At 40.5% G+C, this 25281-nt stretch overlaps 1 protein-coding gene across 1 annotated transcript in view; it reads right to left on the reverse strand.

Annotated features, from left to right (window-relative positions):
* Positions 1-6585: 6585 nt before the first annotated feature.
* The window catches only part of DPP8 (dipeptidyl peptidase 8), a 63729-nt gene continuing 45033 nt past the window's right edge, over positions 6586-25281 (reverse strand). Inside the window, exons 15-21 of the mRNA XM_021693925.1 lie at positions 24547-24682; positions 23113-23258; positions 17648-17794; positions 16234-16386; positions 14816-14958; positions 13641-13752; positions 6586-10804 (exon numbers count right to left, since the gene is read on the reverse strand). Coding sequence (XP_021549600.1) covers positions 10682-10804; positions 13641-13752; positions 14816-14958; positions 16234-16386; positions 17648-17794; positions 23113-23258; positions 24547-24682 — 960 coding nt within the window. The 3' untranslated portion in view covers positions 6586-10681. The remainder of the gene's footprint in view (positions 10805-13640; positions 13753-14815; positions 14959-16233; positions 16387-17647; positions 17795-23112; positions 23259-24546; positions 24683-25281) is intronic.

Raw genomic sequence — 25281 nt, forward strand, 5'->3', positions numbered from 1 at the left:
CTTGGTGTGCATTTTCTCATATCAGAGCTCGTAGCAACTCCATCCAGTAGGACCATCATTAGTTCTAGCTTATAAAAGAGGAAGCTGAAGCACAGAGAGGTTAAGTAACTCGCTCAAGGTCACACAGTGGGAAGTGATTCAGTGGGAGTCAGGACAGGTCAAAGCCCACACTCGTAACTGCTGTCCTGCTCTGCCCCCTGGGAGCTCACACAGCACTCAACAGAGTTCCCTTTGTGCTCACCCTCTTTTGTTTACATGGCCATCTCCACTTCTGGATTGAGAATCTTCAGAAAGTAGAGAATGTGTCTGGCTCCTCTGAACATCCTCAGATCCCTGGATCCCTCAGCATGAGCGAGGCCCAAGGCAGCTGTTGAATTCACGTTGCTTGCTAATGGAGGAGGGAAGCCAGAATTAACATTCCACTTCTTCACTTGACCTTGGGAAAGATGTACAACCTCTCTGAGCTCTAATTTCTTTCTCTGGGGAGTGGGGTGGGGAAGCCATGGGGGGAATAATACTAATACCTAACTGATGTCTCCTAGCTTATTGTGGAGATCAAATTGAACACGACACTGTCATGAGGAAACACTCTAAGTGGTGGGACGCTCACCATTACAAACGGTAGCAGTTGGTACTTAGAGGGCAATGTGTTACCTGCTCACAGGTAAAACATGGTATTCCTACCAGGGCCTTACCAATAATGATACCTTCATTCGAATGATGTGCAATACTGGAAGATCAGCTGTTGGGTCAGGCAGGTGGCAAGTAATCTGAGACCAAGGCCGAGTCTAGTCACCCCCATGGCAGGCTTCTGTACCCCACCCTCCTTGCTCACATCCCAGAACTTGCCGTTCTCCCAAGATCCTTGGGGCTGAGTCATGTCCCTCTCCCCACCCAGCATCTCCCTCCTCCCCAGGGCTCAGGCCTGACAACTCAGGTCCTGGAGAGTGGACTGCTCCCACTGGCAGCATTGCAGTCCTTGGGGGTGGGGGTGGGGGCCAGACCAGCGGCAGGGGTGCCAATATCAGCTTCATCAACCCCCTCCGGGCCCCCATTCCATGCCAGGCCTGCGCTCCGCACTTTGGCCTCACCTCAACTCCATGAAGGCGGTATTAGAACCCCACTTCGTCCAAGATCAGAGAAGCAATGGGCTTACTCAAGATCACAACTGTTGGACTTGAACCCAAGTCTATCAGGTTCCAAATTCTCTAGTCTTTCCCGTGCTCCCCCTTCTTTCTCTGGACAAGTTCAAGGAGATTTATATCCAAGATCCACCCAGGACATGCTTTCTCAGCATGAGCTCAGTCCCTGAAGGCACTCAGATTTCAGGCAAATACCGTATTTCCTTGATTCTAAAATACATTCCTATTCACATGTTTATATTTATGATATCAGGATCTTACAAAGGGTAACATCTTAGATTTTAGGAAATTTAGGAGGAGCCCTAGAAGTGTCTCTGTCCAGCTCCCAGCTAGTCTTGTGCCTGTAGGGGGGGTCACCTTACCTGCTGGTACTTCAGGGAGTTTAGTCAGCCTTGACTTTGGGTACCAGCTCTGCCAACCTGACAGCTGAATGGCTTTGCAATCTTCTCTGGGACGCAGTTTCCCCACTGGTAAAATAATGGGAGGGGTCACTGATTTTTGGCCTCTTCTTTTAAGCTGCAGAACGCATTCGTTTCCCCAGCACACATAAGAAGCTAAGCTGCTGACGATGACATCGTGGTTGGAGGGCCTGGAGCCCTGAGGTTTTCTCTACTCCCTCCACTCCTGTTGGAGCCTTTCTCAGCTTCCTCACTCTGGCAAATTCCTCCGCTGAGCCCTGGTTTGGGAAAACATCGCTCTGGGAGATGAAGACAGGGCTGGAAGATCTGGGGTCAAGCGTGGGCTCGAAGCGGCTGGGATGGCTACAGTATAATCACTTCCTGGCTCTCGGCCTCAGCTTCTCATCTGTGAAGTCAAGCAGTAGGTGAGATATTTTCTAAGAATCTGTTCTGGTGTGAACATGCCGTGAACGCAATCTTCCATTGCTCTACTTTTACTTTGGTTGCATAGTAGGATCACCTAGGGAGCTTCTAAGAAAAATGAAAAGATGGAAGACCTCCTCCCTGCCTCCCCATGCTGATGTAAATGATCTTAGGAGGGACTCAGACATCAGCATTTTTAAAACCTCCCCAAGCAATTGTGACAGCCACCAGGGCTAAGAAGCACACTCCTCCAGGCTTAAAGTCTCAGTCGGGGACAAAGAATAAAAATTCCAATGACATTTCAAAGAAAGGGTCCTAAAATTAGCTTAACTTAGGGAGAATTTGTTTTTGTTTTTGTTTTGTTTTTGGTTTTTTTGAGAGTCCTATTAGTGAATTGGTAGATGGGGGCTTAGAAACCTAAATAGCAAGGTCAAAATATTCATTTGAAAATTGTTTGAGGGGCGTCTGGGTGGCTCAGTTGGTTAAGCATCTGACTCTTGGTTTCAGCTCAGGTTGTGGAGATCTCAGGGTTGGGAGCCCACCCTAGGTCTTCGCACTCAGCAGGGAGTCGGCTTGGGATTCTCTCTCTCCCTCTATCCCTCCCCCTGCTTACGCTCTCTCTCAAATAAATAAATCTTTAAAAAAAATTGTTTGATACTCAAGTATCTAAGAAGCCATTCCTCCGTGACTGACTGTGTGCTGGGGAGAATTTGCCAAGTTTAAATACAGCGCCTACTCTCAGAGTCTGTAATCTAACTGGAGAAGCAAACAGTACGGTGTAAAATTAAGTGTTCAATCTGAGATAACCTTTACTGAGCACTTTTTTTTTTTAAATTTTTTAAGATTTTATTTTATTTGTCAGAGAGAGAGGGAGAGCACAAGCAGGGGGAGCGGCAGGCAGAGGGAGAAGCAGGCTTCCCGCAGAGCAGGGAGCCCGATGCGGGGTTCAATCTCAGGACCCTGGGATCATGACTTGAGCCGAAGGCAGATGCTTAACGGACTGAACCACAGGTTTTTACTTTACTGAGCACTTATGTTGCACGCCAGGCACCAAGTGCTTTACAGTACAGTAAACAAACTTAATCCTCACAACAATCTGTTTAGGAGGGTTCTGGTATTATTCCTGTTTCATTCTTAAGGAAATGGAGGGTCAGAATGTTATGTGAACATGCCCAAGCCCATAAAGCTAGCAAGTAGCAAAGGCAAAGGTGGAAGCCAGGCTCCAAAGCCAATGCTGGTATCATTTCGCCATCCCACTTATCTTGGGTGGGGAAATTCCCATAAGCTCTTGGGACGCCTAGAGGAACCTAGGTCCGACTTCAAAGTGTGTGTTCTATTAATTGCAAGAGGAATCCCTCGGGATGCTTGTAGTGACTGAAGAGCCTAGGTGGAGGAAAGCAGGGAACACAGGGCCTTGGATTTGATTAGGGGCTGGAGCAGGAACGTGAGAATAGAAAGTTCATTTAAGAAAGTGGCAGTGTCCTGCTGGGTGTGTTAGTGAGGTGGGAGGTGACTTGGTCCTGAGAACCTATCCAGGACAAGGGCTGTGTCCTCTTCTTCTGTTTTCTCGTGGCCTACCAAAGGCCTGGCACATGACTGTTACTAAATATTTGCCGAATGAAAGTTGAGAGCAGCTTCTTTGAGGTCACTAGGAATTTTATTTTTATTTTTTTTTAAGTAGGCTCCATGCCCAACATGGAGCCCAGTGTGGGGCTTGAAATCACAACCCTGAGATCAAGACCTGAGCTGAGATCAAGAGTCTGACACTTAACTGACTGAGCCACCCAGGCATCCCCCATAGTCACTTGGAATTCTTTTTTTTTTTTTTTTCAAGATGCATTTATTTTAGAGGCGGGGGAAGGAGCGGAGGGATTCTGCGATGAGCGCGGAGCCCCGACGCTGGGCTGGATCTCACGACCAAGATCACGACCTGAGCCAAAACCAAGAGTCGAATGCTTAACCAACTGCACCACCCAGGCGCCCCTCACTTGGAATTCTTAATCTTCACGTCCAACCCAGGCTAGTTAGAGAGCTGCTACAGTTGCCCACCATGACCTTACAGGTCCTAGACTGAGAAACGAGGAGGAAGGGACAGTTGAGACAACGCAAAGCCGTTAACTGGCGAGGCATCACATCCTAAAGCACCCAACCGAACTACACACCGTAGCATTTACATGCATGCTTAGGGATGCAACTATGACCACAGAAATGCCCAGAAACCCAGCTAGCACGGAGAGCTCATTCTACAGAAGACCAGTGTGGTTTCTAGAACCTACCTGGCCAGTGGACCTTCCTGCAGAGTTGTCACCTGTGACTAGCATGTGAACCTTTGCCACCTCTGCAGGGGGCCATTCCAGTGAAGACAGCAGGGGACTGGGCTTGGGGGGGGTGGGCAAGAGTCCTAGAACTGGCTAATTGTTTCTCCAAACTTGTATTTCTAGAACGCAAGTTTGGGAGCCAATTTAGAAAGTATCTCAGAAAGGAGCACACAGCAAATTCAACAACTCAGCTGAGTCAGAGCTGAACCCCATCTAATCCATTTCAGCTGGAGCTCAACCCCTTTCAGGGTGGCAAGGCCAGGGCACCAGAGCTGTGGACAGAACCAGGCTGATGAACATTTAAACCCTGGTAATTCCTGAAACCACTCCAAGCCCAAAATAAAATTACAATCATGAGATTCTCATACTGCAGTTGTTTCAACTGTACCCCCTCAAAACACCAAGGGATCAATCATTGTTTCCTCGTAACCCCTGAGGGGGTGAGGTTAAGCCAGAGGGAAATCCAAAGGTTTCAGGGCCCTGATAGGACTCTGGTGCCCTGGAGCCCTAGAGCCACTGGGATGTCTGCACCTCCAGCCCAGTATTTGCAGAATGTTTATGGCCAGGTTGAAAGCTGATTTTTTTTTTAATTTTTATTTTTTGAAGATTTTAAGTAATCTCTACATCCAACATGGGGCTCGAACTCACAATTCAGAGATCAACAGTCACACGCTCTACCGACTGAGCCAGCCAGGTACCCTAGAAACCTCTGATTTTTGATTAGCAAAAGATCTAAGCTGAATTAAAGACACCAAGGAAGGGGTGCCTAGCTGGCTCAGTCAGAAGAGCATGTGACTCTTGATCTTGGGATTGTTAAGTTTGAGCCCCACTTTGGGTGTAGTGATTATTTAAAAAAAAAAAAAAATAAGCTTAGGGGAAAAAAAGAGAGAGACCAAGGTAGTCTGTAAGTTTCCCAACTGGAGTGCCATAAATGAGATTATATGTATGCTTCAGAGCCTGGGGGTCTCACTGGTCACTTCGTGCTGCAAGCAGCCTCAACAGATTAACCCAGTCTGCCTCAGTCTATCCCAGAGCATCATACAAATGCCTTCTTGTGTGTGTGTCATGAGGTGAAAATGTTAGGAAGCACTGGTCTATAGCACTACCCTGTTTAAAGATCATCTTTATTTTTTTTAAGATGTATTTTTTATTTATTTGTGTGGGGGGGGCAGATGAAGAGGGAGAAGGAGAGAAGCAAAGTTCCCAATTTGGGGCTCCATCCAACAACCCTGAGATCACCACCTGAGCTGAAATCCAGTCAGAAGCTCAACCAATTGAGCCACACGGGCGCCCCAAGATCATCTTTATTTCTAATAATTTCTGTATACAAATTAAAGGTTTAAGACCCTGGGGCGCCTGGCTGGCTCAGTTCCTAGAACATACGACTCGATCTTGGGGTTGTGAGTTCAAGCCTTACATTGGGGGTAGAGCATTTGGGGTGCCTGGGTGGCTGTCGGTTGAGCGTTTGCCTTCGGCTCAGGTCATGATCTAGGATGTGGGATCAAGCCCCACATCCAGCTACCTGCTCAGCGGGGAGTCTGCTTCTCCCTCTGCCACTCCCCCTGCTCGTGCTCTCTCGCTCCCCCCCCAAATAAATAAAGGGGGCATTAAAAAATAATAATGTTTAAAAATTAAAAGGTTACAAACCTAATAGCTAATACAGCAGTGGTTCTTCTTGGGGGATCATCCTCCCTTTGAGAATATGGAGAAGCCAAAGCCTTTCTCCCCAGAATGCACTTCCACTCATTCAAGCAATATTTCACATACCACTTCAGAGGGTTAGAGAATCCAGAGTAAGTGCCTGTTCTGGAAGGATTATCAGACAAACCCCAAATTTACTAATTTTAGAGGGGTTCATCTGCTTCTCTCTCCCCCTTCCCCAGTACAGCTTCAACAGACCAGAGAACTGTCGAAGAAACCTCTGCAAAAATTTCCCAGGGAACACGCAGAGACCACTATTTGGAAACTCCAAGTAGCATCCCTGAGAAAATCCCAGCTGCTCAGGAGGGACATGCTAATCACTGGCTCCAGGCACCACCCACCCCTGCAGTACAAATGGCTGGCTGCTGGGAACCACTTGCAGGCACAGAACCTGCATACCTCCCCTTGGGTTCGGATGCATTTTTGGCTGCTGTTTCTACTGGAAACCCCTGGCAATCACCTTGCAGTCTTCCTTTCTCCACTGCAAACACATGACCTTGTTCGTGTGTATTAATCACTCCACAGTTGCCACTAATCAAGGCAAGACTGTACAAATAGGGAAGGGGCAGGGGGGAAGGAACATTTACATCAATTAATTGTAGCAGCATCTTTATTGCAACAAAGAACCTGTAATAAAATGCAACAAAACTAATGTTTCACTTTACATGATTAAAAGCCATGTAGCTGAAAATGAAAAAACCCATAAACTTACTGGAGTGAGACATGCAATTCTTTTTATACAAGTCAATGCTTAAAACAGCAGGCACTTCATGTTCCAAAATTAAACACCTGAACTCCAATTGTGCTGAATTCAACGTAAATCTGTATTTGGGTTATTCAAAAATAAACATACAAATACTACTTTTTCTCTCTGTGAGGGACTTCTGAAAGGATTATCCAGAACGGTCTCTTGACAAAAGAAGAAAAGCAGGAGCCAGCACCTTGCACTGACATGTCTCCATATTGTAGGCTGCAAGACCGAGAGGTGAGGCCGGGTAGGGTTGGGAAAGTGGGAGTCAGGGAAGTTTCCTTATTCCTTTATGTCTGCTGGGAATGGACACTCACTTGCAATCTCTTAGTTTAGATATGGCCATGTCTCTTTTCTTACTTCAAATAGCTCTAAGTTAGGCTCCCAGGCTTAAGCAAGCACTCTATTCTATATCCCAATTCCCAATCCCCCACTACTAGGAAGACACATTTAGTGTAACAGTTTTAATTAACTTCAGAATGTCATATACTAATTAGAAGTACTGCTTCATTAATAAGCATGCTTAGCATTTACTTTAGAATGGAAAAATTAACCATTTTATGTTATCTTTAAAATGTTTCATAGGAATATATTAATAAATACTTCTTTAAAAATTTGCCTTTTCTACATATCATTTAAACTACCATGAGTCAGGGCATCTGGATGGAGTCTAGTACCAACTGAACACTAACTGGCTGCATGGCCATGGGTATATTTTCTCCTCTCTCTCTATGTAGGTTCCTCCTCTATCCAATGAGAACATTAGGTTATTATCAAAGATAATAATAGCTTGAAAAATTTATGATTCTACAATAGTGAGAGATCTTATAGGAGTCATTCCACCTAAAGAGAGAATTATGTTACAGACAGGTGGGATACACCTTCTGTAAGGAATAAAACAAGTAGTAAAAAAAAGTAAGCATCAATATCTATATCTCATCCTGTTAAAAAGTAATGCATGCATTGTGACTTCATCCTCTTGTATGAGGCTTTCGAAATGAGCCAGCTACGGCATCGAGGGAAGAACCTTCATTCCAAAATGAATCTCCAAACAAAGAGGATACACAGTTCACGATACCTTCTGCTTCTTTCAGAGTGAGAAGGGCCCAATAGTGATCACAGATGAGCAGCTACATTGGCTATTGCTTTAGGTGTTTGTTAATCAGTCCAGTGTAAAAGTCACCTATTATTTTCTCAATCCGACTCCATTCTCTACAGAAGACTTTGTGAAAGTAGCCCACAAACAACTTTAGAATCACCCTGGAAAGGCTGTTAGGAATGCAGATTCCCGGTCTCCACCCAAATCAACCAAATCCAAACTTCTAAGAGTAAGTTCAAGACTGCATTTCTTTTTAGTAATAAGCATCCCAGATGAATCTTAGATTCTGAGTCCCACTGCTCAACAATGCATAAGCAACTATACCTGTTGATGGTTGCTCAAGTGCACCTATTTATCAAGCCTGCAAAACCCACCCCATTTGATGTTTAAACCAGTGCTTTTTGGCTCTTACCAAAAAGTATTGCTACTTTTATATACTCTTAGCCTTTTAAGATGTTACCCATAGACAGGGTACAAAGAGTTTTAGTGAGATTTCTACTGATTGCTTGAAAGGACTATGATGTTTTCCATGTCAGTTTTTAAAATGAAACTCATCAAACTGTCTTTCTGCACGTGAATTCAGTCACGTATTTTCCCCCTATAGAAGGAGAATGGCATTTAATGAACTGGGGATTATAACAGAGGCATCCCTTGTCATATGAGGAAAGGACAGGCAAGATGCAAAAGGAAAACACTGGTGAATTCAAGAGTACTTGAGGTTCTTTAGGGTTTGTTTTGGTAAAATGAGAGATGCCATTGTGAAGAAACAGCCTTAACGGGTAAGAGGTTTCAAATGAGTAGATGTCTAAAAACCACTATATACCATTTCCATTTTGCATATTATGTAAGGATAGATCCCTGGAAGCCAATCAGTTCACAAACAAAAACCACCTTCGATAGTCAGATATATAGTTAAATCAAGGGGGAAAATACTTTCTTGGGGAGAAAAATTACCCAAATCAATTTAATTTAACATTGAAAAAAATATAAACACACCTTGGCATGGGAAAATATCATAAACAAGAAAATCAATACATACACAGACAATAAGGAAAAGTGTGGTACCTATCATACAGTATAAATACACAAACAACAAAACCCAATCCCCTTCCCAAGGACAGAACCACCAGGTCACCCTGCCATTTCCGGACCTCGCCCACCTCCCACCTGGCTCTCAATGATGAATTCACCTCTGATGCACAGTCATCACCCTTACCAACGGAGGCTGTGCTCTCTATGGGAGAAATCTACTCTCCGTAGTGGTAAGAAAGAAAAAGAGCAATTTTTCTTAGAGCGTTGTTTAAAAGTACTGGAAACAACTTTCCAAACACTGAGGCTTGTGATAAAAAGGGTCAAACTCATAGGTGCCTTCCCTGCCGCTGGCAATGTGACCCAACAACACCCCAAGACTCTAAGATGACAGATTCCAATCAGCACCTGAAAGCCTATGAGCTCCCTTAACAGTCAAGTGCTACGGCTAAACCAGGAAAATGTCATGGCCATTTACGACATTGCTTAGAGGCTCTGAACACTTAAAAATAGAGCCATGGCTTGCCGGGGATCAGTTTATGGTGAAGAGGTGGTTTGGAAACCTCTTTACTTTAAGCTCACAATATCTAAATGATGTTCAAATAATTTAAAATGTTTAAATTTGTAAGGTTACCAAAATTAAGATGAAAGTAACAAAAAATGAGAATTAGAAAAATAACTAAGGAACTTTTCCTCCCTGAATAATGTTAGTCTGTAACTGTGTTGGCAAGACAGTGATTCTTCATTCTGGTTTCCTTAACTAACATTCTAGCAGTTTAAATTTCACCCCCCAAACTTTTTCATGAGGATTTTCGGTCAAATTTTACTTCTACTTAGTTCTTAAGCAGATCCTCTCCTTTTCCTCTCCCTGTCATTCTCCACCCCCTGGTATCTCCCACCCTACCACGATTCCCTTCCATCACCCTAGAACTCTGGAACATTTCAGTAAGGAAATACCCAATGGAAACTGGCCCCACTAAATTTTCTGAAGAGTACAAGTTAATGTGTACTTTTCTCTTTTCTTAAAGGAGAAGAAATTGCCTGCAAATATTTAAGCTCTAACCATTTGATTAAAATTTTTCTGCCTGTAATTATCAATATTATAAGACTAATTAAACCATGCTACCTGTACAGTTACTTGCCTTTGTATGAAAGGAAAAACCCACTCTGTCATATCATCAGAGAGAACTATTTATACTAGATACAGCTGAAATTGGCTAAAATGGTCAGAGCTTGAATGAAACAAAATAAGTGTTTTTAGGAGGCCACTAAATTATCCTTGAAAAATCATTAATGACTGGTTAAGTCATAGGTTTAATAGTGATTAGTTCATAACATGCTGGATACACCCCAAGCAATGAAGCATAAGCTATTCAATTACATTTAAGTGCTATCAAATCTGTAACTAGTCAGAGTTTCTGGAATTGAACCAAACCAATCACTAATATCATCATATTTTAACAAACTCAGAAGTATACTGTAAAAATACACTAATTAAGTCCATGAGGTTTATAATGCTATTAAGAAGTGAAAATAAGGTAGTATGGATACATGGTGCTAATGTCTTATTTCTTTCAGTAATTCTCATGGTATTGCTGGGTCCTTTAGAAATATGCGTCATTCAATTTTGTATGTGTACGGTTAAGGTATTAGATTACTACCCACAAGCTGTAGACGCCCGCAATGGCACCAAATATATTTTCAGAAGTAGATGTTATATGGCAGGTACCAAAATGTGATGATCAGTTCCATGTTTTCTATCGATTAAACCTCCTCATTTGGTTAAACAGCCAGTGTATACCAGAGTTCTACACAGGTCAAAATTATATCACTTTCAGAGCAGCAATACGCGATCCAAGGTTTTCTTGAAGGTAGTGCAAAAGATGCAGTTCATAATGTTCTCCAGATTCAGGGACTCTTATGCTGTGTCTCTCCTGAGGATAGATCTTAAACAACAACAAAAATCAAAATACAGAAAGTGAGAATTTAATAATACATTTCCTTCCAAAGCTTTCCACAGAGTTTCAACAGGATAATATGGAGCACAGCCTCTCCAAGATATTACATGCATATATCCAATATAAAGGCCCCTCCCCGCTTTTTATCATTCCTTATATAGCCCAAGGCTTACGGAAGGATTTATCTATAGATCACTGGGTCTCCAAGTGTGATCTAGAGACTTCTGGGGTCCTCAGAAGCCTTTCGAGGTATACACAGTCAAAACCACTTTCAGAACAATTTGCCTTTATTCACTGTGTTGGCATTTGCACCAATAATGCAAAAGCAATGATGGGTAACAGTTCCAGTGCCTTAGCATGAATCACGGCAGTGATATTAAATTGTACTGGATGTCACCGTATTCTTCACTACCACACACTTGTAGTAAAAAACAAAAGTTTATTAAATTGCAACCCTTGAATAGATGTCTTTTTACATGTTCTGTGGTGATAAATGGGAAGAAACCAGAAAGCACTTCTGCTATAGGATGTCTAAAGGAAAAGCACTTATGAAATGGAGCTGCAAGCCGAACTGCCACTTCTTAAATGGAACTCCATTTTCAACTTGAATGACTGACCACTATGGTGATTCAGATTTGGGTACCTGGCAAACATTTGCTTAAAAAATGAATGAAGTGAGCTGGTCACTTCAAGGACAACACTGACAATATTCGTCGCCAATGATAAATCTTGAGCTTTTAAGTAAAAATTAGAATTTTGGAAAACTTGCATCTACCACTACTAGCTCATGAGCTTCCCCACTCTTACAGACTTCTGATGGGATCAGCGGTATAATATTAATATATGTGATTTTAAAAATACCGTATAATGAAATGAGTCAATACTGAGAACACTGACGTTATACAGTGAGGCAATATTTTCCAGATGACCAATGTATGTGTGAAAGATCCATCAGAAGTACAAGATCCAACATATTTTAATGTAACACAGTATGAAATGTTTTAGATATGGCGTCAGATTCCACACTAAAACTAACCTTTAAGAAACCAAGATCTGTCCAGTTTTGGTGTAGTATTCAAGAATACCCAAAATTATCTGTAAAAGCTAACATATTCCTCCCTTTTCCTAACTACATATTCTGTGAGGCTGAATTTTCTTCACACAGTAGTCCCACCTTATCCACAGGGGACACATTCCAGGATCAATATTGGATGCCTGAAACTGCGGATAGTACCAAACCCTATAGATACTGTTTTTTCCCCAACATACATACCTATGATGAAGTTTAGTTTATAAATTAGGTACAGTAAGAGATTAAAAACAATAACTGGTAATAGAACAATCATAACATACTATAATAAAAGTTACCTGAATGTGGTCTCTCTCTCTCAAAATATCTGGTACTATTGCTCGTTCATCCTGGGACGATGTGAGGTGATAAAGTGCTTATGTGAGGAGACGAAGTGAAGTGAATGACCCAGGCACTGTGATAACAGTGTTAGGCCACTAGTGACCAGACACTATGTCAGAAAGAGGATCATATGTGTCTTCTTTTTTTTTTTTGAGAGAGAGAGAGAGAGTGTGAGGTGGGAGGGGCACAGGGAGAGAGAAAATTCTAAGCAGGCCCCACATCCAGCTTGGAGCCCGACATGGGGCTCCATCTCACAATCCTGAGACATGACCTAAGAAGAAACCAAGAGTCCGATGCTTAACAGACTGAGCCATCCAGGCGCCCCAGCGATCATCTGTTTCTGGACCTCGGTTGACTGAGGGTTAACTGAAATCTCAGAAAGCAAAACTGCACATAATGGGAAACTACTGTATACTTTAGTCAAAACAACACTTCCCAACAGATTGCATGTGGAAGCAGCTATGAGAATCCAGGTGTCTTCCTTAAGTCAAGCATTAAAGGGATTTTACAAAAATGTAAGAAAACAATGCTATTTCTCTATTTTTTTTTTGTTTCGGAAAATAGTTTTTCTCCTCCACAAAAATTGTGATTTGTGTTAACACGTAATAGTTTATCACTATTTTTTTTAAAATATTTTAAATTTTTCTTAGTTTTGGGGGTGCCTTGCTGGCTCAGTTGGCAGAGCATGTGGCTCTTGATCTCAGGTCTTGAGTTCGAGTTCCACAATGGGTGTAGAGATTACTTAAATAAATAAACTTTTAAAAAAACAAAACAAAAATTTTCTTAGGTTTAGTATCTTTTATGGAAATACTGACAGACACAACCCACATAAATGAAAGCTCTTTGGTGTGCACAGGGGTCCTGAGACCAAAATGCTTGAAAACTGCTGCTACAGACAAATAGCTCATAGTTTACGTAAATGTCAACTGAAACATAAAAGAGGAAAAAGTAATATTTTTCATTTCTTATGAGCACATAATCTGTGAAAGAAGTACAAAGGTGGAAGAAACGAATAGGTTATCTTTTAAAACCTTTTTTTGAGTAATGGAGCAATAGAGGTGGTTAACTTGTGGCTTTCTATTCCAATGTCAATATAAAATAAAAATTAAAAGACCATGTAAAGAAAAGCAAAGGGGATACTGAATGGACTCCTGTCATCTTTTCCATGATTACAAACTGAAAGCAGTTACAGATACACAAGTTATATAATCCAATAGGCCAGTTCTTAGCCCAACTTCAACAAAATCTTAATTTTTACCCAACTAGAGGCACTACTAACTATGCCTATGACTTTAGATCCTTTAAGCAGAGAGTGGCCACAGCTGAAAATTCAGCCTTACTCCATAGGTTATTATATTTCAAAGTAATCAATCACTATCACCACTTACTTCAATCAGAAAATGAAGAACTCACCTGTAAATCATATGGCTTTCCAGCCCTCACTAAAAAACTCAGTAATATACTGGTGTGTGCAAAATGGACATTCTCATCCAAGAATCCATGTAAAAGTAGTAAACGATTTGGTCTAGAGAAATGGAAAGACTATAGGATTAGGCAAAATAGAGTACTTGGGAAAACCACTTAACTCCTCTGATCACAATTAACTATTAGTTAATATTACAGTTATGTAATATATCCAACTATATATAGTTATATAATATACAATTATATAAAAACAAATATAACTATATAGTAATATAGTTAATGTTAATAATAGTTAACTTCCTTATAATGTAATATTAAAATAAGAATTCAATATTTTCTGTTTTTTTATTTTTATTTTTTTAAACATTTTATTTATTTGAGAGAGAGAGAGAGAGCATAAGCAGAGGGAGTGGGAGAGGGAGAAGCAGACTTCCCGCTGAGCAGGGAGCCCGACTCGGGGCTCAATCCCAGGACTCCGGGACCATGACCTGAGCTGAAGGCAGATGACTAATGACTGAGCCACCCAGGAGCCCCGAGAATTCAACATTTTCAATAATAAATTTATAATATAGTAACCAGATACTACATATAATGAAAAATTATGTGTTCTATTTCTTATGATGATCTTAGCATCTATCAATAATCATAGCATGTCCCTAGGGAAAGAAAAATCATAAACATTGTCTATAGAATATATTTAAGCAGAAAGAGAATTTTTTCCACCCTGAAACAGTTATATACTTTACTTATTTCAGTACAGTAATTGCTTCAAATATAACTTGTAAAAAAAAAAAAACCAGGTTAGATGAACTGGCCTGTAATTCAGCTTTGAGAAATAGCTATGCCATTTGAGTAGTCTGTATAATATTAGTCTTGGGGTGCCTGGGTGGCTCAGTCGTTGAGTGTCTGTCTTCGGCTCAGGTCATGATCCCGGGGTCCTGGGATCGAGCCCCGCATCGGGCTCCTTGCTCAGCAAGGAGCCTGCTTCTCCCTCTCCCACTCCCCCTGCTTATGTACCCTCTCTCGCTGTCTCTGTCAAATAAATAAAATCTTTAAAATATTAGTCTTGGTTTTGCAGTATTTGTAGTTTTCATTGTTATTAAAGACAAATCTTAATACTACAATTTTAAATTTATAATCTGAATTTTAAAGCTTGAACTTACTCAGAGGGAAACTTTTCTGCTTGCATGGCCACAGATCCTAAGTAATAGCCCTGTTCATTCTGGTCAGGGTGGCCCATATAACGTTCTGTGTAACCTGTATCATAGAAGATCCACAGAGTGACTGGGGCCCCAGCAATAGCAACCTACAGAAGACAACAGTAACAGTCAAGTGTGGTCCAAAAAAGAATGGCTAGCAATGAGAATGTGTAACTGCAAATTTATAGGCTAAAATTATCCTTAGGCTTTAGCCCCACAACTGGGGCATACATGGCCTCAGGCAACTCAGAAAATCAAAGTGGAGTGCCAAGGTCAAGAATTTGATACTTTGTGAGTCAGTGAGCTTCATGTTCCACAGGCATGCCAAATATCAAACCCTTAACCTGGGCTAGTTGAAATATACACTGGGGCCCCTTTGTTAAAAGGGGAGACTGAACTAGAACATATGAATGCCTCAGTGTAAACTCATTCCTGCTGCTGGGGGAAAAAAGTGTGACAAGTGTCAGCTTTATATAGGAAAAGCAGTCATTTCTTTTTTCTTTTTTAGCCTCTGCTGGCAGTACAGAATTTTTAACAATGAATGAAATATATTTAAGCACTAAACACTTTCCTCATTTTAAGGTTCCCACACACAGTTTTATACTTAAATATTCTAACTACTTTCTTGACAGCTGCAAGCCTGGGAAAATTATGGCAGTTTTCAGTTTATTTTGTGGTTATTATAAAGATTATCTGAATATACATGCAAGAACAAAAACCCTATCATTTTCATTCTTAAAATTATTTTTCACTGTAAGAAAAAATCACGTTATTGAAATAGTAAAAAAGAAAAACACTTCATAATTGCCATTTTCTTAACAACTTTTGGCATCTTTATTATTTCCTTCTAACATATTTCTCTAGGAAGTTGTTTATAAAATTGTAACCATCATTTATATATTTAATACGGTATTCATTCAATAAAGATTTACTTAAGACCTACTATGTGCCACGCATTGTGCTTGGCTACTGAGGATACAGTGATGTGAAGGGCACGCAAGTCCCTGACATCAGAGCTTGCAGTCCAGCAATTAAATAAGTAATTACAATCCAATATGCGAATGCGTGCACGCATGTGTTTTACTAATCATGACTATCTCCCATAATCTTTGGCGTGTCTATAAATAGCCAACAACTGGTCATCAAGATAACAAGTGTTTTTTAATATACAGATAGATAGATATGTAAATATATCTTACATGGCTATCACAAGTTGACAAGATACATCTATTATCTCACGTGACTGTTAGATACACAAATCCTAACATTCCATAATATTGCCAACTCTGTAAACCTTCAGAAAATAGGCACTTTCTCATATCCTCAATTTATTGAAACTTCTACCCCTATTGCAAAAAGAAATACAATAGGAAACCACATACCCTGAAGATATCTGACCTCTGCATTAATGCCATCAGGGACAGGTATCCTCCATAGGACCAGCCATGGATGCCCACACGATCTAAGTCAATGAAATCATATTGAGAAGCTAGATATTGGAGTCCTTCCACTTGATCGTCAATTTCTATTTGACCCTGTCAAAAAAGGGAGAAGATTTCACTGATTCTGCTGAATAGAAGTCTCATCATCAGAGTGTTTTTAAAGCTGATGGTTTTCACTAAAAATACCTGTAGTATTTTTTAATAATTCATTATCAATTGAGATTCTGTTGCCCGAAAAGAATTTTTTTAACTCTATTTAGAGATAGGGGCCTATAGCTTCTGTTGCTAGCCAGTCCTAGAGTTTAGTTACCCCTTAGTCACAAAGTTCTTTCCTACTGAGGCCCAAACTGTTCCTTGCTATATGGGTATTTCCCCTTTCCATTTGTTCTGTTGTCTGCTAAGAGGTCAGCATCTTCCTTGTAACAAGCCTTCCTATACCCAAAGACAAAAAATTAGCCCCCTTAAGTGGTTGACTAATTTTACTTCTTTTTAAAACTTAATGCAGTAAAGCAGAAGGAATCACTCCCGAGGTCTTATTCTCCTATTTCCCCATCATCTACTTCTAGGAACTGAACATATGCTATTTCTTTAAATCCTATTAAGTCCTAATTCCTACCACCACCACCCTGTCTGTATTACTAGGCCTGCCAGTGCACACAATCTCCTTCACTGAGCCAAAAACAAAAATAAAAACAAAAAAAACTTACATGAGAATACAACATAAGGTCAAAGAACTGGCTGTGGGAGAAAATCCCATGTCTTACTCAGCATGTCCAATACACTGGCAAACACAGTAACTGCCTTACTGTGTAAAAGGAACATCGGATTCTCATCATTTCCCAAAGCAGCAGAAAGGACATGGGGCATCTCTAAAAGGTAGCATTTAAAGCTTCCTGTAGAGAGAAAGAGGCTTGTCACAAGGAAGGCACTAACCAGTTGGTTTCTCTCTTCACAGAGAACAGAACAAATCTCAATTATTCCTCTCAATAGGGCACAGGATGCTGAAAACTATGGTGCTGCTTTCTGGCTAAGCTGGATATACATCATAGGAAGAAAGGGTATTTCTGTGTAAAAGTGGTTCTATCTCAGCTCCCCAAAGTTATATACAAGTAGACAGGCAGATGTGAGCTAGCCTAGTGAATACCAAGTTGCATCTTCCCTCCCACCCCTGAACTATAACACACAGACACACAGACACACACACACTCTCTCTCTCTTACTCTCTCACTCTCTCTGCCCCGCTCTTGCTCACTCACAGCCCCTTCCCCCAACTTGCTCTCTGAGATTTCACACCAAACAATGAACCAGAAAATGTAAATGTCTTTAAAAGAAAAATGTTTATATGCTCACACACCATTTTGTATTTAAAGGCGCCTTCAAATTTAAGCCCTCGGTGACAGGATCCCCTGTTGTCTATCACTACAACCACATAACCCAGAGAGGCTAGGGTATTCAAGCGGAAATACTTGACTCCTTTAAACCGGTTATTCACCAACTGCACCTGAGGAAGAAATACAACTTCAGTGAAATGTATTATATGGTAGCATAAAAAAGCAAAAGAGGCAGGATGCTGTGAAAAATAGAAAGCTTGAATTTTTTGTATTATTTTGCTTTTAAAATGAAATTTTATTTTCTTGTGGCAAGAACACTTATCACAAGATGTACCCTCTTAACAAAATTTTAAATGTACACTACAGTATCATTAACTATAGGACAGTGTTGTACAGATCTCTAGAACCTTTCATCTTGCATAATTGAGACTTTGTGCTTGGTGATTAGCAACTCCCTATTTCCCCCTCTCCCTGACTTATTTTTAAATTAACTTAAATTTCTCTTGTTTATGTGGTTTCTTTTTTTTTTTAACTTCACACTCAAGGTTCAGGGCAATTACTGAGCAACTAAAGACTTTAAAACTGTAACCAAGATATTCTTTACATATGAGACAAGAGATTTAACCTACCCCATAGAAAAAGTAACTAAAATCATTACTGCTACTCTGAAGAAATGTATCATTCAAATTACAGAGACAAGAATAAATAAGATCATTTTTCTTCCCTACCCGTCTCTTCTGGGGTTGTCCCTGACCAGCAGCAGAAAAATTTAGTATTTTAATGAAACACTGTGACCAGTCCAGCTTCCTTTTTCTTGTTATACAAATCAGTGCAAAAGGTAGGATAATTCTTAAATCACTTATCATGCTACCATACTTCAAAATGACTGAGGAATTAAATGTGGTTTAGTGCCTCAACAGAAATAAACTAGTGAAAAGAGGACTTCATTTTTTTTAAAGTTTTTTATTTATTTAAGTAATCTCTACATCCAACATCGAGCTTGAACTCACAACCCAGAGATCAAGAGTTACATGCTCTTTGACTGAGCCAGCCAGGTGCCCCCAAAAGAGGATTTTAATTAGTAGAGAGAAACTTAGAGAAGTTCAGGGTTTGGTGGACACTAAGATAGACATTAAACAATGACAAAAAAGGTTCTGTCAAAAATGAAAGAAGTTTTTTTTTTTTTTTTTTTAGGATTTATTTATTTAGAGAGAGTGAGCATGTGAGCGAGTGGGGGGCTGAGGGGCAGAGGAAGAGGGAGAAGAGAATCCCAAGCAGACTCCCCAGTGAGCATGGAGATCTATGCAGGGCTCCATCTCACAAGCAGGGCTCAATCTCACAACTGAGATCATGACCTGAGCTGAAACCAAGAGTGGGACACTTAACAGACTGAGCCACCCAAGCCCCCTAAAAATGAAAAGTTTTTTTTGGCTGAAACCAACAGGAAAACCAAATCAGCCACTTAAATAAGAATCGACACCATCTTCACACAGTAAATACATACTGAGCGTTTATTAGGATAGACTGGGGTGTGTGTGCCATGTGTAGAGAATCTTCTCTTTTTGAATTTCTGGATATTCAGTACCTCTGTAACAACTGCAAAACTGGTCTTCCTGTTTCTACTCTTGTCCTCCTACAGTCTATTCACACAATAGCAGAGGGATGATTTTAAAATGTAAATTACATAAGACTTTACAGCTTAGCTCCCTCCAATAGTAAAGAATTTAGATCTTACTCTAAGATCCTTATCATTGCCTTTTAAGACCTTATATTATCTGGCCATTGGTTTTTTCTCTGACCTCATCTCATACCAAATCCCTACTTGTGTACTATACTATAACCTTATTATCAACTATACCAACTTGATTCTAATCCCCAGGACCTTGACTTTTACTGTTCCCTCTGTCTGGAATGCTCTTCCCTCAGGTCTTTAAGGTGGCTCACTCCTTCTCATCTTACGTACCCTCAGAGACCTTCCCTGAACTTAACAGAACTCCCATTTTAGTCTCTTTGCAATCCTCTTTCCCAATAATTATTCACAGCATATCCATTATATTAATTTACATCATTTATACGTCTAGTCATTTATTATTTTCCTCATTAAGCTCCATGAGGGGGGGGACCTTAGTCTGATTTGTTCGCTGTGGTATCCTCACTGCCTAGAATAGTACCTGTTACATACTGGGAACTCAATGACTATTTGCTGAATGAATGAATGAAAAATGGAGATAGGAGAATGATGTTTTCCCTTTCTTTTTTAAAAAATTATTATTTATTTTTTAAAAGATTTTATTTATTTATTTGACACAGGGAGAGCAAGAGAAGAAACACAAGCAGGGAAAGTGGGAGAGGGAGGAGCAGGCCTCCCGCTGATCAGGTAGCCCGATGCAGGGCTCAATCCCAGGACCCTGGGATCATGACCTGAGCCGAAGGCAGATGCTTAACGACTGAGCCACCCAATTTATTTTAATTGCAGTATAGTTAATAGCGTTTTCCCTTTCTCTCTTAGGAGGAGGAGCAAAAAATGAGGGAGCTGAAAAAAGAAGTACTAGGCATAGAACACAAAAATGAGTATTTAAAGAAAGCTACTTCAGGGTGGCTGGGTGGCACAGTCAGTTGGGTGTCCGACTCTTGGTTTCTGCTCGGGTCCTGGTCTCAGGGTCCTGGGACCAAGCCCCATGTCTGGCTCTGCACTCAGCAGGGAGTCTGTTTGCGGACTCTCTCTCCCTCTCCCTCTGCCCCGCAACCCCCATGTGCTCACACTCACTCTCTCTCTCAAATAAATAAATAAATCTTTAAAGAAAAAAAAGAAAAATCCACTTCACTGTTGTCTGTTGTCACACACAAAAATGGCCTCAACTGTTGTCACACACGAAAGTGACCTCAACTGCCTGATACGAACATTTCCCCCAAGAGCCAGTGTTTGTGCCCTCACAGCCAGAGGCCTGCTACTTCTGGAGGAAGGTACTTAAACATAATGCCCTTTGGCACTGAGAATCAGAAGTCTCCTTCAGTATCAGTTCTTCAAAACCTGTGTCCTGCTATCACTTAGCCTGCTTTCTTGTACATTTATATTTATGAAAGTGTCTAGCACATAGGAAACATGACAAGGATTTGTTAAAACATACAGCTGTTATCAATAAAGAGTTTAAAAACCTAAGCCTAGATGACTTTAATCAGAAATATTTGCTTTTCTTGGATTTCACTTTCGTCCAACTATAGACATTGCTGCAGTTAGTGACAAAGTAATTCACTTCATGTTACAAATTGTAACACTGTTGCCAATCAAGATTCCCACTTTGACCTGAACATACACCAAGAAAGGACACAGTTTGGACTGACAATAAGATTTAATCAAAAATTTATTTTTATTTATTTATTACTTTTTATTTGAAAGAGAGAGAGAGCAAGCACAAGCAGGGGAAGTGCAGAGGGAGAGGGAGAAGCAGGCTCCCCGCCCAGCAGCAAGCCTGTTGCGGAGCTTGATCCCAGGACCCTGGTATCACGACCTGAGCCAAAGACAGACACTTAACCTACTGAGCCACCCAGGTGCCCCCTGTGGCTTTTTAAACATAATTAGTAATAAGGAGTAATATAAAGGAGTTCTCTAGTCTTAAAGATCTACATAACCAGTTAGTCTTTATAGTGTGTTTGTCACATATCTCATATATCATTTCTTCACTGGAAAGGAGAAACATCCTTCTTACTTAGCCTTATTATCAAAATAATATACCAAAATATGTAAAACTTCTGAGAGTGTCTTGTAATTTCTCTCTTGCATTTCTTTGTATTAATCCTTTATTTTTAAAAGGATTTATTTGAGAGAGAGAGCACATGAGCAGAGGGAGAGAAGCAGACTCCCTGCTGAGCAGGGAGCCAGACACAGGGTAGGGCTCGATCTCATAAACCTGAGATCACGACCTGAGCCAAAACCAAGAGTCAGATACTTTAAACCAACTGAGCCACCCAGGTGCCCCAAGACTTTTTTTTAAAGTTTACAAAGATTTGGCTTCAAGTTTTTAACAGAAGGCTAATTTAGCTGTTTATAATTTTGTTTATGATTTACGTATAGATGAGTATAATACAAATGTGAATCATGTTTTGTTTGTAAAATACACTTAACAATGGCAAAGTGATTTAACTTGATATATGATGGCCATTGCTGAGATTTTGTGGCTTATGCAGTTATTTTGCTTTTATTTTTTTTTTTGGATTTTTTTTTTTTTTTTTTCCTATTTTTAAAGTAAGCTCTACACCCAAAGTGGGGCTTGAACTCATGACCCTGAGCCGAGATCAAGAGTCACGTGCTCTACTGACTGAACCAGCTAGGGGTCCCTATTTTTTGGATGTTTTAGCATCTGGATACATTTCCAGATACTGAATAACTGGATATAATTATGAAGGATATTTGCAGAGTCAAGAGCTGCATTATAAAAATGGTATAATTATATTCTAATTTCTTCAAAGGCCCAACAATAAGATAATCAATAAACATTTTTAAAAAGTGCCAATTAACCAATGCCCCTACCCCAATACTTTACTCTGACAGTCAACAGGATTTACTTAATATTCACATGCTAATATTTAATCTAGAAAAAGGAAAATCCAGGTGTAAACTTCTTACAATGCTGAATAGTAGTATAGCAGTTGCCTTAACTAGATGATAAAGGTATTCTAGTCTGCTTGAGAGATATAGACTTAGAATGAAAAGGGGGAATTCATTAGGCTACCAAGGCTTCTGAAAGTATCTATTAAAACTCTTTTTATTTACCAAGACAGTTAACTATTTAAGTTCATTTCCCAAACAAGTGTCTTCTCTACATAAAAGACAACATATTTACCTACTGACATGAATATTCCATTGCTATGACAGTTTCAGTCCTACTGTAAATTAAGAAACTGACACTGATTTATTAAATTAGCCATGTAACAAAATTCAACTTCTAAATAGGAATGAGAACATAAGCCAGAGTCAAGAACAGCAGAGGCCCAACAATGCTCAAATCTTAACTTGAACAACTAGACATTTAAAAAACAAATCACCGGGCGCCTGGGTGGCTCAGTTGGTTAAGTGACTGCCTTCGGCTCAGGTCATGATCATGGAGTCCCGGGATCGAGTCCCGCATCGGACTCCCTGCTCGGCAGGGAGCCTGCTTCTGCCTCTGACCCTCCCCCCCCTCATGTGCTCCTCTCTCTCATTCTCTCTGTCTCAAATAAATAAATAAAATCTTTAAAAAACAAACAAACAAACAAACAAAAAAAACAAATCACCTAAAAAATACACACACACACACACACGTATGTATATAAATATGCCCACCTGAGAGTTGGGTGGGGGGATGGGTGAAATAAGTGATGGGGATTAAGGAGTGCAGTTGTTGTGATGAGCAGTGGGTGATGTACAGAATTGCTTAAACTAATATAACACTGTATGTTAACTATACTGGAATTAAAATAAAATAAAACTAAAATAAGTAAATATGCCCACCTGAGGACCACCATATATGAACAGCACAGTGGGGTACTTCTTTCCAGGCTGTAGATCATGAGGTTTGTACAGCATCCCATACAATGTAAATCCAGTAGTACTTTCAAAAGAGAAAATCTCTGGAGGGGTGTAGTCAGGAAGAGGACCTATGAGGAGATAACAAAAAAAGTAAATAAAAGGAGTTCTTATGGGAGCTCTGCAATCTGAGAGCAAGGAAAAGAAACCATAAACCCACAACCCCCCACACAAATAAATGACCATCCCCCTTTCAGGTGATAAGCAAGAATCTTTATCTTTAAAAAAGAAAATCTAATGAATATATTTAATTATTTCAAAAGTAGATACACAATATTCTGAATAATCCCTGGAGCCTAGGAGGTATTCAGATGCAGAACTATACAAATACTTTGTGCTTGGTTCAGTGTAACTTAATGATGGTTAAGCACATACCTGATCAGAAACTGGAAGCACAAATTTAACTCAATTTAACTTGCTCACAGCAGGTGCTCAATAAACATTTGTTTCTGATCACTAGAGAATAAGCCTAACCAGGACCCAGAAAAAATGAAAGTCATGATCAGTCTTTGGTTTACCAAAGCTATACAGACTTATCCTAAGTCTGTGTATACTGGATAATGTTACAATCTAAGCAGAGATCATCACCATATTACAAATTCTACTTGTGGACATTAGAACATACCCTGTGGTTTTGCACTAATTTCTTAACCCCTTAGCAGCTATTCATGAGTGAAAATACTTAACAGGAAAAAGGATTTGGGGAGAAAGTGGATTAAAGATACATAAAATTACTCCATTTTTTTGTTTAAGAAATCAAGCATTTAAAAGATAGATAATTCACAGTGCTCTTCACTCCCATACAGAACAAGTGTTCTACCTTTTATTAAGATGACCACTGTAAGTGCTTTAAAAAGTTAAAGCTATCAGCTGGTTATTCCCTAAAGCTTCAGCTTCCCTGCTCAGTCTTACTAGTTCTGTGTACATTATCCTCATCTGTTTATCTGAGAAATTACCCAAACATGTGAACAAATCATTTCTTAGCTGATACTGTGACTATTTTATGCTTATTTTCAAAAAGGCCCTCCAGGGGCATCTGGCTGGCTCAGCTGGAAGAGCGTGCGACTCTTGAGCTAGGGGTCATGAGTTTAAGCCCCACATTGGGTGTAAAGACTGCTTAAGTAAAAAATTAAATTAAATTAAAAAACTTCAAAAAGGCCTTCCAGACCTGCTCCTGCCTGGAATGGGAGGTAACCCATCTTATCTGGTGGCTGACAGAATAGGAAGGGTGGGATTAATCAGGAACTCAGCAGCTCAGGGACAAGTGGTGGTGAGAGATGAGAAATGTGGATCTATGAAACAGATTTAGTGCACTTATGTACTAATCCTACTTAAAATCAGGTTCAGGGAAACGAGTACCTGCTGAATCCAAAATGGTGGCCCAAAATTCCTTTGTTTTGCAAGTTGGGTCATCTTCAGGACTTGAAAGCTTGTAAAGGGACACACAGTGTGGATTCTTCTGGTTACTGTACTTACTTATAAAGAAGTCACAATGCTAGAGAAAGGAGAAACAATTACTTTTTCCCTGTGGAAAAGTAAAAAAGGTGCCACATCTGCGCTGGTGCTAGAGCAGAAGAAGTATGGTTGAGAGTCTGACCACTGACGTCCATATACAAGGCTGAAGTTAAGAGTAGACTTCTTAGGGCGCCTGCGCGGCTCAGTCGGTTAAGCGTCTGCCTTCGGCTCAGGTCATGGTCCCAGGGTCCTGGGATGGAGCCCCGCGTAGGTCTCCCTGCTCGGCGGGGAATCTGCTTCTCCCTCTGCCTCTGACCCTCCCCCCTGCTCATGCATGAGCGCTCTCTCAAATAAATAAATAAAATCTTTAAAAAAAAAAAGAGGAGACTTTTTAGGGGAGCCTGAGTGGCTCAGTTGGTTAAGCGTCTGCCTTTGGCTCAGGTCATGCTCTCAAGGTCCTGGGATCGAGTCCCGCATTGAGTCCTGAATCAAAGCCCCACATTAAGCCCCGTATCGCATTGGGCTTCCTGCTCAGCCAAGAGCCTGCTTCTCACTCTCTCTCTGCCCACTACCCCCTGCTTGTGTGTACTCTTTGGTTCTCTCTCTCAAATAAATAGATAAAATCTTTAAAAAAAAAAA

This window comes from Neomonachus schauinslandi, chromosome 9, assembly GCF_002201575.2.
Source record: "Neomonachus schauinslandi chromosome 9, ASM220157v2, whole genome shotgun sequence".
Lineage (NCBI taxonomy): Eukaryota > Metazoa > Chordata > Mammalia > Carnivora > Phocidae > Neomonachus > Neomonachus schauinslandi.